At 31.8% G+C, this 16,256-nt stretch overlaps 1 protein-coding gene across 9 annotated transcripts in view; it reads right to left on the bottom strand.

Annotated features, from left to right (window-relative positions):
• Nucleotides 1–1,909: 1,909 nt before the first annotated feature.
• The window catches only part of LOC148603182 (uncharacterized), a 72,875-nt gene continuing 58,528 nt past the window's right edge, over nt 1,910–16,256 (bottom strand). For all 9 annotated transcript variants that reach the window (XM_088552085.1, XM_088552088.1, XM_088552092.1 and 6 more), the window contains 4 exons: nt 6,258–6,875; nt 5,270–5,514; nt 4,626–4,736; nt 1,910–3,653 (listed from right to left, as the gene is read on the bottom strand). In XM_088552085.1, coding sequence (XP_088408211.1) covers nt 3,512–3,653; nt 4,626–4,736; nt 5,270–5,514; nt 6,258–6,875 — 1,116 coding nt within the window. In that variant the 3' untranslated portion in view covers nt 1,910–3,511. The remainder of the gene's footprint in view (nt 3,654–4,625; nt 4,737–5,269; nt 5,515–6,257; nt 6,876–16,256) is intronic.

Genomic DNA, 16,256 nt, shown 5'->3' with positions numbered 1-16,256 from the left:
GGGTGTATCACATATTACAGAATTTGCATGATTTTTACCTGGAGTACTACCGGTTATCACAGTGATCAAATTGAAAAATGTCAATACATAAATAGAAATAAATCAATACAAGGAAAGATAATTCGAAAACATATAAACCAATATATCTGTATAGTGTCACAATGTGGTCGGTATTTTAAACTCATATTTACAACCTATTTAATTTTTGTAGGGAGTGTTCTGAGGGTTGGTCGCATTGTTTGCATATTTTTAACTTGACATTTCAGACCTCTCAAGTAATGCTTATTCTAATACGAAAACAAAAACTTTCGTCAAAGCCACGTCTGTATTCCTCGTTTGATATCATTAAAAGACAGACGTCTGTGGTAGTATATATGTAACATAACATAATGCTGATTTTTCAACCCTTATTTCTTTTGAGACTTCCTTTAAATTTTCCTGTTTTATCTATTTGAATCCTGCATGTACTGATGTTTGTGGTTTTGTCATGATATAATGTACGTCTCTTCCTTGTATCTATAAAAGGTTTCATTGGCTTATCATTTTTTTTAAACTCCAGTCATATTATAGAACTTCTTCCTTGTTTGAAGATAAGGTTCATAGTTCGTGTAAATAATTTATTTACTTGTATAAAACAGTATTATCAGATAAACTTTAAAAGATAAAAAATACTCTGTTAAAATGTGTCCTTCAATGTTTCTGTTAAGCTATCACAAATCTTACGAGTAAGGTTTTTATTGTGTAATCATTGAGATGTCTTTACCGAGTCTTTGTATTTGATACACATTATAACATGAAACAAAACATTGTGTAATCAGACAAGTATGACATATTTGATCGACTTAATTGAACTAATTTAAATTACATATTCAGCAGTTTTAACCATACTTAAGTAATCCGCCATGGCCAATTGTTACTTTGAAAAAAAGACTCTTATACATGTATCCAATCGATGCGAGAGTATTAAGTAAGATTCTAGTGCAATCAACGATCTCGTTGTGTATCTGTCAGTTCAGTTTTTTAAGACTCCGTCATTTACAGGCTAACGTTAGATAAATTGAAAAAAATATTTAGGCTTTCTTATTTCATCAAAACACTCTTTCCTGTTTCACTGAAAATTCACATATCCTAGGGATGTTACAACAAAAGTAAAACATATGGGGTATTTCTTATTGCTAAAAATATATTTAAAAACTGCTTGACAACAATACAAAATAAGGGTAGCAATACAATTACCGAACACTTATCCGACCAATAATCAAGTCAAATCCAAAATAAATCAGACAAAATAGTAGCTGGTACCGCAATGGTCCTGACTTGGTACAGAAATTTCTAACGAAATGATGGGTTAAATCGAGGTTTTACAGAGCGCCAAAACTCCCTATTTCCTATTTCGGCGCTAATATACCGGTGGTGATTAAATAACATTTGCATGCTATGTATGTCCTGCACTGGACACAGTTTATAAATGCTCCCTACATTGTCAACAATAAATGTTACTGTTTCGATCCTATTAATACACACTCCTACCGTTTCAGTGGTTTACTTCAAATGCGCTACTTGAAAGTTGTACAAGATAGATTTTTGAAGCAATGCAGGAACAAATAAATTATTCCGTGATTTATATTATAAATGACATTGACAATACTCTGTTCTGTCTGTTTTGTCTAGCAGAGCATTTAATAATATTAACTGTGATTTCAGAAAAATACTGAATGGATTTCATATCTTATACGGCTTCAGCTGATAGCTGTGTGTGTGTGTTTTTTTTTTTTTGCATTTGGTTTGTTTAAGCAAAATAAAGATGTTTGGTAAGCCAACATTTTGTACAGTATGTCAAACAGCAAAAACAACAACACAAACAACGATAAAAAAAAGAGATATTAATCAAATAACATTAGACAAAACATTCATTCTTGAGATATTTATTTTATGACATGGCAAACATAATTCCATCGTAGATGAATCATAAACACATTACGGTGAATTACCCGCTGGAATACGTAAAATAAACACATAAAGACTAAAACAACATAAAACAATCACAATGAAACTGATCACAATCACACATTGAAATGTGAGTTACTAACGGCGTCTGGAATTTAGACTTGCTACGGAAAGATATGCTAAATAGACATCGCCTATGTTATTAATGATTTGTACTTATGTTTATGTGCATCCAACATAATGTTGTAAGGGGGTTATCCTTGAAAATCTTACTGAATGTATTAAATGATATGATTGTTCCAAGAATGTTAACATTATGTACAGTATTTGTATAGGGAAAGCTTTCCGTCCAATAGTATACGGATGGATTGGGAATGGGGGAAAAAGGATGGGGAATGGGGATGGAGAATGGGGATGGGAGTAGGAGATGGGGTATGAGATGGTGTATTAGGGATGAGAATTTTGAATGGGGAGGATAGAAGAAAAAGTTTTAAAATAATAATTGATATAAAGAAACAGATTAAAATTAATTTGAAATAACTGCTAAAATGTTCAAGAATTTTAAAACATAGAATTTTAATTTGATGAGATGGGGACAATTAGGAATGGGAATGGGGATATATTGTAGAAGTGGGACGATTATACCATACAGGAGCTATATTTTTTTTCATTGTTCATAGCAACATACTTTGTCAAAAGGTACCTTATAATATTATGGTTATTAGAATTTCATTGGTTACGAATGATACAGACGTTCATTAAATAGTGACATTTTGATTATGCTGGGACTTAATTCATACAGAATGTGAAATCTACATTTTCTCCTCAAATCTGTGGTCTTAGTCAGTCTGATTGGTTAATCTAGGAAGTCACAGTTAAAAAAACTCTTATTACACAAAACTTGTGGAGTAAATAAAAATGAAGAAAATATAACAGAGAAAACAAGATCAGAAGCATCGATGCAATGCAAATAAGAAAATCAAAATATCTTAAAAGGAAAATCTAACTTTGTATCTTTTGCTTTTTATGTAAGGTGTAAACATTCATTTGATTAAAAAGACATTACAATCGTTTCATTCATACCCACAATGTCGCACAAAAGAAATATTCTAAGCAACCCAGCTAAATGCAACATTTATCTGACGTCACACTTTAAGTCAAACGTGTTAAGTTCAATCGTGCTGTCATACTTCATTCATACAATATGCATACATCAGAATAGTATTTAGATTAACACGTAGAACACAATACTATTGAATAGATTGCAAAGCACACTCCTACATATTAACATCATTATAGATATTTTAATCGAAAGTACAATACCCTCTATGCTGCAAGACATTTGACATTTTCTTACTTTTTGTACGAGTAATCCATTACGATCTAATTTTGACTAAATATAGTTCTGCTTAATCTACATGAAATATATATGTTAAGTACTCATTTATGTCTTTCATAACTGAGAAGAAAATGTTCTGCCTTATCATTAATACAATGTTGAGTAATAAAACTACATCTTAATGACAGTAATGAACACACTTTATATTTTTATATTCATCTATATTTAAAGTAAGCCGCGGTCTTGCAGGAATTGATAGATATCCCAGAATTCAGTTGGCGTCGTGCTATACAGGAAGTCACTTTCTAAGACAAGGGAGTTAATTTTTACACTTTGCTCTGCACTTAATACCCTTCCATGTAGCAAACTGAAAAAAAAATGAATACAAATAGTGTTATAACACATGATTTTATCCATCTTCAACTATCACGATCAACTCGTATAACAATGAAATAGGTAACACAGACCTTAATTTCATCAATAAATAAAAACCTAATGTTATAAAATTCATAGAGCTAATGAATAGCAATATGCCATGAGAATACCAAACATGCACGTGAATATTTCAAAATTTTGGTATATTGTGCACGTGTTTCAATGAGTATCCTATCATTAGCTTTGCACCAATTACTTACAAAGATAAAATGCAAATATAAATTTAATACAAAAAGGACTCAATTCTAAAAATATCGATCAAAGAAGAAAATACAGCACAGAATTAGGAAACTTCTGTTTATAAAATTGTTTTTTTTTGTGAGTGAAACCATACGAGATAATTTGAATACGGCTTTCGAATATTATTGTTTATTTACGTACAAATATTATTTGTATTGTGTAATGTTCCAATTTGTAGCATGAAATCTGGTATTAGGTAAATACAGAGGTAGCAATACATATAGATGACTTTCAGTATTAAATAGCACACCAGATAACAATTATGCAAAATATGATTCATAGTTAGAAAACCTACATATTTTTTTATATTTTGTTTAAAACAGAAACTAACATGTGGCTTTTTATATAACCCTTGTTCATAGGATATAAACGTTATATAGAATGTACCGTAAAATTCAAAATTAAAGGAGATAACTCTGTAAATGAGACTAAAATACAATAGACACTGTTGGATTTTCCATGTGGATTATCTCCAAAGAGCAGACAGATTAGAATGAATAATTAAACATTTCATCATATAGACCTATTAAGCAGCTTAATAATAAATATAAAAATGTAGCCTATTTGGGGGTGTATCACATATTACAGAATGTGCATGATTCTTAGAATGACTACTACAATAAAACTAGAATTATTTTTAGCTTTTTTTGACACATACACTTACCAATTGGATTGGTTGTTTAAAGCTAACAAAGTCATTATACGGGCTTGGCAATAAGTTAAAGTGTCAATTTCACTCCGTAAATCATTGGGAGGAAAAAGCATCATGCCAGCACTACAAATAAATAAATAAACGATAACAATAATCTTGTTCGTATTTCAATAGTATACAATAGAATATTCACAATGGTAATTCGATGACATTATTGCCTTATTGTCCCAAGTATCACTTAGATAAATCTAATTCATGAACATTTAACCATTTTTCTTTTCTCACTTTATGTTCAAAGACAAGTGTTTATAGATGTACTAGTAAATTTGTGATGCTGGATAATTCGCGTAATAAATGAAGTAACATGTATATAAATTGAAGATTATCATAACACTTTAGTGACCAGTAGCTATTCAATTGATGTATTATCGTTACTGCCTGACTTCCAACTTCATTTTCCGTTTGTGTTGTACTCTTTATTCTCAATATAATAAAGTTGATTTTTTTCTTTATTTACAGAAATTCAGACGCGATAGTTGTAGATGCCTGATATTTTGATATTAATGTCAAGTAATTTACAAATTTCAAAGGATTCTACGATTGATATATAAGTGGAATCATGTAAATAAATAAAAAATAATTTAATCCAGACCTACCATAGCATGGCTTTCCTCTCTGATATCCGTTGTGAAGGGTTATCTAGAACTAAATTATGCAGGATCCAACGTAAACCTTCGGCATAACAAGCAGGTAGCTCAGGTATATCTGAGTCCTCGTAGTGTGGAACATTAACAGATGATTGTGGGAAATGGTCACCATCATTTATGGGTCGGAGTAAACTGTAGAACATTCTACCGACGGCATAAGCGTCTGCTTTTCCGTAAATTTGCTGGAGCGTTGCCTAAAAAAATGAAACGTTCATCATTACGAATAAATCATCAAATGAAAACCACAATCTCTTTTTCGGGTGGCAGGTTTTCCTTCAAGATATCTTATTGACATATAGGATTTTCTTAGTAGGATTTAGAATATACATTATCGATATTTACTAAGGTTACATATGTTTTTATAAATAATCATCAACTATATCATAGGATTACTATTTGTCATCTTCGTGTCGTGCTTTTCATACTTTTGCTGTCGGCTCAGCAGAGGTAATTTATATCGTAACAAAAATAAGCGATAATCTACAGAATGAAAAAAGAAAAAAAAAAAACTGACAAAATAAGCACACATAAAATATAGGCAGTTGACGATCTTTAATACAAAAAAGTTGCAAATCATTGTTCCACAAACACAGTGAAAAAATATAACTGGAGTTGATCACTTATATTTTAACACTGAGAAAATAATAGATGTACATCATTTATTGTTTCTTCATTGATGATATAGCATGTTATAGATAGACGCATTATGGCAGAAATTTCAGATCCTTGTAAAACGCAAATAGTATCATTGACTGTAGATATAGAACTATAGTTCATGATATTTCCGTAATGTAAATACAAACGCAAAGGCAGTTATTTGGTTAAAAAATCTACATCGTTTTTTCAAATAAATAGATTAAGCCGAGGTTCATGTAATTTAATTGTTGTTTATGTTAAATTACCTAAATAAGATAAAAAAAAAAAAAAAAACCCTTACCGCTCCGCCACTTCCACGCTGAGTCAATCCTTGCCGACTATAGCGTACAAGCTCTGGAGCCCATGCGTGATTGTTTCCAGCACAAACTTGTTGATCGGACGTGACAAAGAGAGGTCCACTATTTCTAGAGCTGATAGATTTTGCAAATCCAAAGTCCGTTAAGATTGGTCGAAGACAACAGTCCAAGAAGATATTATCGGCTTTTATATCTCTATGAACGACACCATGTTTCTGAAGATGAAAAAGTGATGAAAGGATCTGATATAAAAGTTGGAGAAGAAACCTAGAATTTAACCCAAAGCTCGGTTTGGGATAAACAGTCCGTTGTTGCACCATAAATGTTTTTAACGTTTGTTGGTATTTATCCATGACCAAAAAGGACGTTCGATTAGCCATTTCAATCGGAACGTCAATTTTGGCGGGAATCAATAAGTTCATGAACTTTTTAAACCTGTCCGTAGCACCCATGTATTGATGGCGTATTGTAATGACATTTGGATGATATGGTAGGGTCACTGGAATAATGTGTTCTGATCCAAAATTTTGTACAAGGAACTGATCAAGACTGTGACCTTCTCCATGTTGAACTGCTTGTAAGTTTATTAGATTAGTCATCATCTGAAATAAAAATGACATTGTTGCAATATATACTGCAATATTCGTGGAATGAGAATGAGACTCCATCGAATGTTTGTTGGGAGAGAGTAATCAAGGGAATCAAGGTTATAGCGGTAATCAAAAGAATGTAATCCAGGGACAAAGACCAGACATGGAAAACAGACATACACAACAAAGAACATAAAGTAACTAAAATCATACATACAAAGTAACAAAAGTAAATGAGCAACTCGGACTCCACTAAAAACTGGGAGCATGGACCAGGTGCACTGGTAGGGTAAGCATCCTCTGCTATTTTAGAAACACCCGCCGAGTTGCTCATAAAAAATCAAGTCCGGGGTAGACAAACGAGGAAAGGAAACAATGACCCGTTGAATAAATCAGATTTCATGGTGCTGATGGATACACCGTAACGATCCACGAGTTCATGATGACGACCATAAAACTTCTGTAGTGAAGAAGACAATATAATTTAGGGATAATTCAATAGAAAGCTACATGTAAATAAGAATGTCCGTATATAATTTAATCTACGTGTAAATAAGACTGTTCGTATAATTCATTTATGAAGATTCTTTTGCTCTTTTAAGGAGGTAGACCTGGGTTAAGGGACACAATTCTTACAAACCATTGGAACATTCAGAATTTTATATCAATCTCATGTAAGCATCAAAGTAACTTGGATTGATTTCATTCTGTTTCAAATGAAAGCTTGATAGGCTTTGGTGAAATTGAATATGATACAAACATATCACTGATTCAAATACTTGTTTCCCTTACCCTAGGTCTATCTCCTTAATTATAAAGAAAAGATATCACGAAAACTTGTAAGATGTTACAATGACTTGACAATTTAAAAAGAATGTGCATGACAAGACGTTTTCTTCATATCAGGTATACTTCGTGTGTGTTATAAATAAATTTAAACGTAAAGTATGACTGAACAGAAAATGTACTAATTACAATCTCTTCCGTGTCATTTACTGAAAAGGTTTGGCTTTCTTTCTTATTAAAGCAAATAAAAAAAAGATTGCGTTTTACGAGATAGGTTTTGTGGTTTTAAATTTTAAATTTCGTTGAACTTCAGCCAGCAACTAAAAAGTAATTCATTCATTATCTACTATTCTAATGTAAAAAAATATTTTTTTAGTTTCTTTTTTTGCAATAGATGAATTATAACTTCTTGCGTAATTAAAGGGATAATTATTTAGTATTTGAAGATTAAGAGGCGTCACTCGTGTGGGTTTGGTTACGTGTAAGCAGAGTCAGTGTGCTAAAGTTGTGTAAAGTTGAATATAACTATCTGAAAAAAATTAGAATTCTCATAACAAAGACACTTAGGATAAAAATAATCATGACTTGATTATGGTCAAGTATCATATTGAGTACTTCCCAATGATCTTTTTGAATTATATTTGGAGTAGTAATAAAACTGATCTCTATCAAAGTACAAACGCAAAATGAACCGTTGATGTTTGAAGAGTACAAAATCATTATCATCCATGGGATATTAATTCCACCTTCACATCGCAAATGATAATTAAAAAATATATACAATGAGATAGATACAAACAAAGCTAGTCATGGAAAGGAATCGACAGAGTCTAAATCGTCGATTCCATAAATAATAAATCGTAAGCTCAAACGTTAAAACAAAAGCTTCCATCGTGATGTCACCACTTACAATAACAATTATATTTATGACTTTCTAGAAAAGCTGAGGACGCTTACCCTACCAGTGCACCTGGTCCATGCTCCCAATTTTTAGTGGAGTCCGAGTTGCTAATTTACTTTTGTTACTTTGTATGTATGATTTATGTACTTATGCTCTTCGTTGTGTAATTCTGTTTCCCATGTCTGGTCTTTGTCCCTGGATTGCATTCTTTTTGATTGCCGCTAGAACCTTGGTTCCCTTGATTATTCTTTAAAGAAATCGTCCAAGTGACCTGAATCATTTTTGTAGTAGGTACTGAATTTGTTAATTGACACGCCACGATACACAATTGTCAAATTATTTTTTACGCTATATGCACTGATTTCATTACTACAGGTCAAACTGTAAACATCATTAATCTAGAAAATGCCAATCGATTGATATTTTGTTAAATATCAAATTAGTTTAAGATCTTATTTTAGCTTTAATTAGACATTACTGCGGAAGAGGAAATAATTAACGTTCTGTTATTGACGGAGGAAGAATTCCAAAAATGTACACGGAAATGACAAAGATAATGATCTCTCATCCTCTAGCTAGGTTTGACTCAGAATAGATTTGCGTCATCTTTTTTACCAAGGAATATTCTCGTTTAGCAGTCTAAATAAAAATGTACATTTAATGAGGCTCCCGTTCCTCGTAATTAGAGAATTAAGATATGTTATTTAGTTAACAAAGATTCCATCGTTGAGTTGTAACATTAGAAAATCCAAACACGAGTATGGTGTATATATATATATATATATATATACATATATATATATATATATATGGCAAAACGACGATCTATCACCATCACACCCTTTGTAAAACGACTATACATCACTAGTCCTTACGTGGCAAATCACCATCCCACCCGTTGTAAAACGACGATACATCACCAGTCCACCCGTGGCAAAACGACGAACTATCACCCTTATACCCGTTATAAAACGACGATACATCGTCAGTCCACCCGTGGCAAATGAAGAACTATCACTCTCATACCCGTTGTAACACGACGATATATCACAAGTCTACCCCTCGCAAAACGACGATCGATCACCATCACACCCGTTGTAAAAGACGATACATCACCATCACACCCATTGTAAAACGATGATAAAGCATCAGTCCATGGTAGACCATTTGATTAGCCGTTATAAAGTGACAACATATCAGAAGCCTACCCATAACGATGAATGAAGCCATAATAAAGAAACATCACTTTATCTATAAAAGCAACATTTCTATCTTATTTCTAGGACCACAACTTCCCTCATAAAATTTAAAGTCATTTTTCGATATTTTTAGTTTTTTTAAGTACTTCTTTAGTATATAATTTGTTTTTGCTGCTGATGGGGGGTTACTCTTTGAAACACGTGTACAGTACACGGTAATTTGTAATATTTATATGAGTATCATTTGTGTTTTTCAAATAAGGTTTCTTTCATTATCTAAACACTGAAATGTCATATCCTAGTTTAGGTGTTCGGTTCAACCATAAACTAATCACAAATCTAAAGAACTAACAATCATATAAAAATGAAATTTGACATTTATAGTGAAACTTCTTTATTGATAATACAATTTACCATTTTAAGTTTATCAAATTGAATTTAGTTCAAAATCAACAAGTCAACTAATGTAAAATAGAGAGTAATTATGCAGTACAATTTTATAAACTGTTCTTAGAGTTGAACATAAGGACAGGAGTTCACGAATCTAAGCCTTTAACGAGGACGTTCTTTTGTACTAGAAAACTTTGAAGTTCAATATAGAGACATGATTTAGATAGATATTAGAAAAAGAAACTGTGTAGAAAAAAAAGAAAAAACAAAAACAAGTTGGGTACCAAAATAATCCATATAATCCAAAGCAGTTTAATGTCGCATTGGAACTTGAATCATAGTAAAAGTAATTAGTGCTCTATTACATTAGAGTGAGTTGTTGACCCACAAAATAAACTGCTACAAGATATATGACATTTGTCAAACTATTGGCGTGAAACAATGAGAACAAAGAAAACATGGCAAACATTTCAATAAAATGGATAATATTAAAAAATGCAGTTGATCCCATGAAAACTACCATAAAATGAAAACAAAACAACAAAGTTGGTCATATTCTAACACCTTTTATTATTATGATGACTTTTTCCAGGTTCCTTTTTGTGAAAATAACTGGATAAAAGACATTAACATAAACGACTTCCGGGTCTTACTTATCAGCTCTAAATTTTTCTTCATATGCTGCCTGCTTTGTCTGACGCGATTAGTAGTGTTCGCTCCATTGAGAGTGATAAATATCAATGTTTTATTTCAACAATGAGAAAACGTCGTCAAAACTATTGCCCTCAACTATATTCTCATCAGACCTGAAACAGCCATGAAGTAAAAAAATGGATGACTCAACCCATGGTATCAAGTTGCAATTTCTGGATTATGACAAGTATGTGTTAACGTTTCCGCGTTTAATGAGGAAAACGATATTCTGGAACTTCTGATCTGTCCAATAAGAATATAAAATTCAATTTACTCAGTAATAAACATAAGACAATGCCTGATCTAGTTCGTAAAACGCACCGCACAATTGGTGCTACTGTCATTCTACCCACTTATCTGCCGTAGTAAATTGAATTGTGTTATTCACTACAAAACTTTAGAGTTACTGAAACAACTAAACATAACTGAAGATCTTAAGTTTACTATTTTATCATACAAATACCAGCGATATCTATATAATCGTCCCAAAGCAGCCAGACTTCCAAGAAGAAACATATTTTGTTTTATGGCTGGAGTGTGACAAAGTTTTCCCAGACTGCGTACTGGATAAAACAGCTTTTCTATGTAAGCAAACTGGTTTGATAAAGGTATCTAAAAGCAATGTGTTCTTAATATCTGGTACAGAGTGTATTTGTCAATAAAAAAGGATTTATATTTTTAGCAAAAATGGTATATATATATTGCTGATTTTTTAATTCTTTTCATAGCCAATTTAACACTAGTATGTTGCTTATAAAAATTACTTGAGATTGTATAATACTAACGCTTTGCGATTTTTATCCATTACAAGTGCGGCATAACTTAATAAAGGATTGGTTTAAGCATTTATCATTAAAACATATGCGTACTGTACGTTTTAAGTAATTACTCTTCCAGATTATCAAATGGTAAATTAAATTAGGCAGGTGTTTCCACTGTCTATGGAAGTCGTAGACAGGTCAATGTATTCATTCTATAGTATTATCACTTCATTACATAAGCATAGAAATAGCCTCGATAATGTTTTCCTATAAAGATGAAAAGGCATCTCACTGGGCTTGTAGCAGTCATAATGTGGTACTAGAATATAAAAAAGTTAGTTATGGCAGAAACAAGCATTGGAAGATTATGACATGAGTTTGGCCTCTATTTCCTTGCTTGTTTAATTGACATTGTAAATGTCTTTGTCCGACAGAATTCGAAGATATATTTAGAGAATTTATATCATTAAAACACTTGTTATCATCTGAAATTAAGAGGAGATAATCGACAAATGTTTGCATATATGTTCAATCACTTCCATGTTATGATACAATAAGCCATTAACCGTTTTTCAGTAAGGTGATCATGTTCTTTGTCTAAACCATTTGATCTCTGATATATTTATTCCGTTCCATTCGATCAAATCAGTTTGAAACATCTTGACAAAGTTCAACGTGATTTCCATTCATGGCATTAAATAAATGTGCAATTTGCAAAAAAAAAAAAAGAATGACCAAAACAGACCTTATTATTGTTTTGTAACAATCTATCTGAAGTTGCATGACTTGATTTATTAATTAAAAGTTTGTTAAAGACTAAACGAAATAAGCTGTAGGCACCCTTTCAGAATTATATAAAAATTTGTTAGCAAACCACTAGATCATTTTGCTATAAGTATGCAAACTTTTTTGTATCTGTTAAATTAATTAAAGACAGTTTATAAGTTATGCAATATAACTAACGTTAGGGCAAATTACTCTTCATGAAATGCAAGCCCTTTATTCAGAAGTGTATATTGTCCCACAGCTGGTTATTAAAGCATAATATCTAAAAATCTGAAACAATCCTTCTAGCTCAATTTGCAATTGATTCCAGTCAAAATTAAGACTTGAGTCTTAATAAAAGCGTTATTTAATTTGGGATTATTTAAATTGCAGATTGCAGACTAACCGATCGACAAAAATGACGTAACTTAAATTTTTTGATACTTATGTCGGTCAAAGAACATACAAATAATCAGAAGGCTTAATGCAATAAAAAAAATGACATTTAACTACATGTATAATGGTTCTACAAAAGTTTTGTTCACATCTCACCAACCTCGAAAAACTATGCAGTTGAATGCAATCACATTAGCACCATTATATCTGTACCAGAGACGTGGCGACAAGGAAGAACCGTCAGCAGCGATGGCATATTTACACCAAAGAAAACCCCAACAGGCTTATAGTATTCTTATACAGCAGCAACTATATGAACTTATATCATCACGTAATTAGTTTGAAATTAAGTTTTGGAGAACTTGACAAGATTTCTTTTACTATTTCCTGGTAAATATACGCTTGATCATTCCTGATAGACGTTTGTCATTATCTAATATGACCCTCAGGATTCAAGAGTTTCATTGACATTGACATGACATACACCAGACTTCTAAGAACACTTATTACCAAATAGTTTCTTCAGAGAATAATATCATGAAATACTTGAAGCCATATTATTACTTCCTTCTTATCAAATTACTTGTCAGTACAAGTTTTAAGTATTTTTTTTTCAAAATTAGTGCAACTATACTTAAGTTTTCATACATATATCATAAACATATTTATATATAAGCTACACGTGAAGAGATTGAAGTCCGTTTAACCGTCATAGCGGTGTGCGTATTTTGAGATTTGACATTTTATCAGATGCCAGCTGAGCCCTTTTTCTTAGTGTATATGTATTAAGTCAAATTAACTTATTGTATGTTTTATCCTGAAGTGTGGATCATGCATACTGCGGGTGTACAGCGGGTGGACCTGACCCCAATATAGAATTAATTTTACTAACAAAACATTGAAAAATACTGAGAAAGCTATTGCTATATTTTATAGATACAAGGCATAAAACGATTTATGTCTTTATCCAAAAATTTAGGGACTTGGGTATGGTTCTCGTATTGAAATCGCCAGATTCACAACTGCTGCATTGCGATTAAAAACTGCTTATACTTTCCAAAATGTGAAATATAGTAATAGACGCTTATCTTGTTATAGATCGGCAAATTTTAATTGTTAGAAAAATTCCATAGCTGAACCTTAATCTTTCTTATTGCGATATAACAATTGAAACAAGTGAAATATATATTAATTTAATGCTTCACAAAACAAACGGTGATTGTGAAATTACAACGACAGAAACGCAGAGTAAACGTTTCTAAAAATTGTTAATATTGAGTACATGATTATTATCTTGGCTGCTTCCTCGTCTAAAATGATAAAGAAAACTTAGATAGCAAGTTATAATTGCACAGAGTTGAAAGAATGACCGTAAATTGCTTTCAACATATTACTTCCTTGTTTTTTAATTTCACACCATCGATTGGGCTAAGATTAAAATTGAGTATCCCATATAGTATGTTTGAACGTTAAATCAGAGGAAAGAATCTAATATTCAAATTTAATGCATGGAAACGAAAATTGTGACCTAATATTATGTGTAAATTTTCTTATCACTGAATAAAGCGATGGACCAAGAGTTGATCACAAGGTGGTCAAAGCCCGGGTCCATTCTTCCTTTAAAATATTTGTGAAAAAACATTATACAATGTACAAACCACATTTGTAAGATTATTATTTGAATTTCTTTGCTTTCTAACTATTTGTCAATGTTTTCAATTGAAAATATAGAATTTAATTCCATTTCATAAGGCTGCCTTGGCCACCCGGTGCCCTTTCATTGGTCTGCTTATAGAATAGTTATTTATGTTTATGCAACGCAAGGTGGAACAACAGGCATTCGGTATTCCCCATATTTGAAAACAAAGTATTGCGTGAAATACATGACGTATTTATCTATATTTATTATAATAGGATTACTATACTGATCAAGTCTTATTATTGTGTCCGGGTTTTGATGAGGTTTACAAGGTGATGTGAGGTTTTTATGATCAGAATAAAAGTTCAGTGTCCTTTGATAACCACAAACAGTACGTTTTATACGGTCTACAATGAACCCGACATCGTGACTCGATATCGTTTAGTATCAAAATTACCATGTATCAAAGAGCAATCAAGGGAACCAAGATTCTAGCGGAAATCAAAAGAATGAAATCCAGGGACAAAGACCAGACATGGGAAACAGACAAACACAACAAAAAACATTAAGTAACTAAAATAATTCATTATCAAGCGCATAAAACGTCGAAAGGTGATGATGGTTTCACACGTAACGCAAGGGTAAAAGGATGGATACCATGAATTACAGATTACAGAAATGGAAGCAGGAGATTAAGAGTTATAAAACCTTGTTTGATTCACTATTTCTATCGTTTATACCTGTACCGAGTCAGGACAATTGTGGAAGTTTCCTACTTTCCGGGGTTTACCTCTGAATTTCCTTTTCCTTTGGATTATTGCAAAAAAATTGTCTGTCAGTTTGTTTAATATATAATAACTGTTGTTTAGACCCAGGAGCGAGCGAGATAATATTTACGACCAGACAGTTACTTAAACAATGGCGTTGGAAATGAAATACATGTGAAATACTAGGTTTCTATACTTTTGTGTACCTCCTAAATTTAATGACATTGCTATGAAATTAAATCAGATCAAACTATAGCTGACGTGAACTCAAAGTCCAACTGTCAAATGACAGTAAAAAACCACGGAAAAAGAGAACTTAATAATATCATATAAAAAACTCAGTGAAAACATTTTCCTTGAGCATGGAGTCCAAGTAATAAACCATCCTATGGTCTCTATAATCATTTTGGAACATATGGATTGGTTAAAACGCACTGGTTCCTTTAACCTTTTTAGTACTTTTATATAGCTTTAGGACTATTTTTGTCTATTTATTTATCGTTTTGTAAAATAAACAATGAATTGATCATTTACATATTTTCGGACAATTGTATTTGTTGAAATAATATTTAAAAAAAAAAACTGAAAAAAAGGATAATTAGATAATGGGAGGGATTTTTTTCATCATCCAAGTATTTATACCTCATAAATTTGAGAAATAACCATCAAAGTGTTTTTACTGTTTGCCTGTTTAAGATATTGATATGTAAACTAAAAAATGAAATGCACGAAGGAAAAATGACGGGAAAGGGTTCCCGCACTTTTGCCCCTATATAAGTAGATTCTTCAAGAAAAAAATGCCTTTCGGTTATTTCTAAATGCATTGAATATATTTGAGGCCAAAGAGACCAAATTGAGAAAAATGATGTGCCCTTATCTCTATGTATCTTACACAAAATGGTACATAAATTATAAAAATACTTCAAACCATCAAGGAAATAACGTGATTAAAAGAATCAGGAAGGGACCCTATAACTGGTTGTTAGCAGTTACGTATCATCAGGAGCCATTAAAGTAATTATTGAACCAAGTGTATTAATTCTGATAATTCGGTACCTGTTTCCTGAATTTATAGACAAATATTAAAACAATGTGA

The sequence above is a fragment of the Perna viridis genome, chromosome 11 (assembly GCF_037379345.1).
Source record: "Perna viridis isolate PV_CMFRI_1.1 ecotype Kerala chromosome 11, ASM3737934v1, whole genome shotgun sequence".
In the NCBI taxonomy this organism is placed as follows: Eukaryota; Metazoa; Mollusca; class Bivalvia; order Mytilida; family Mytilidae; genus Perna; species Perna viridis.
This window is presented reverse-complemented; position numbering and strand designations above follow the sequence as displayed.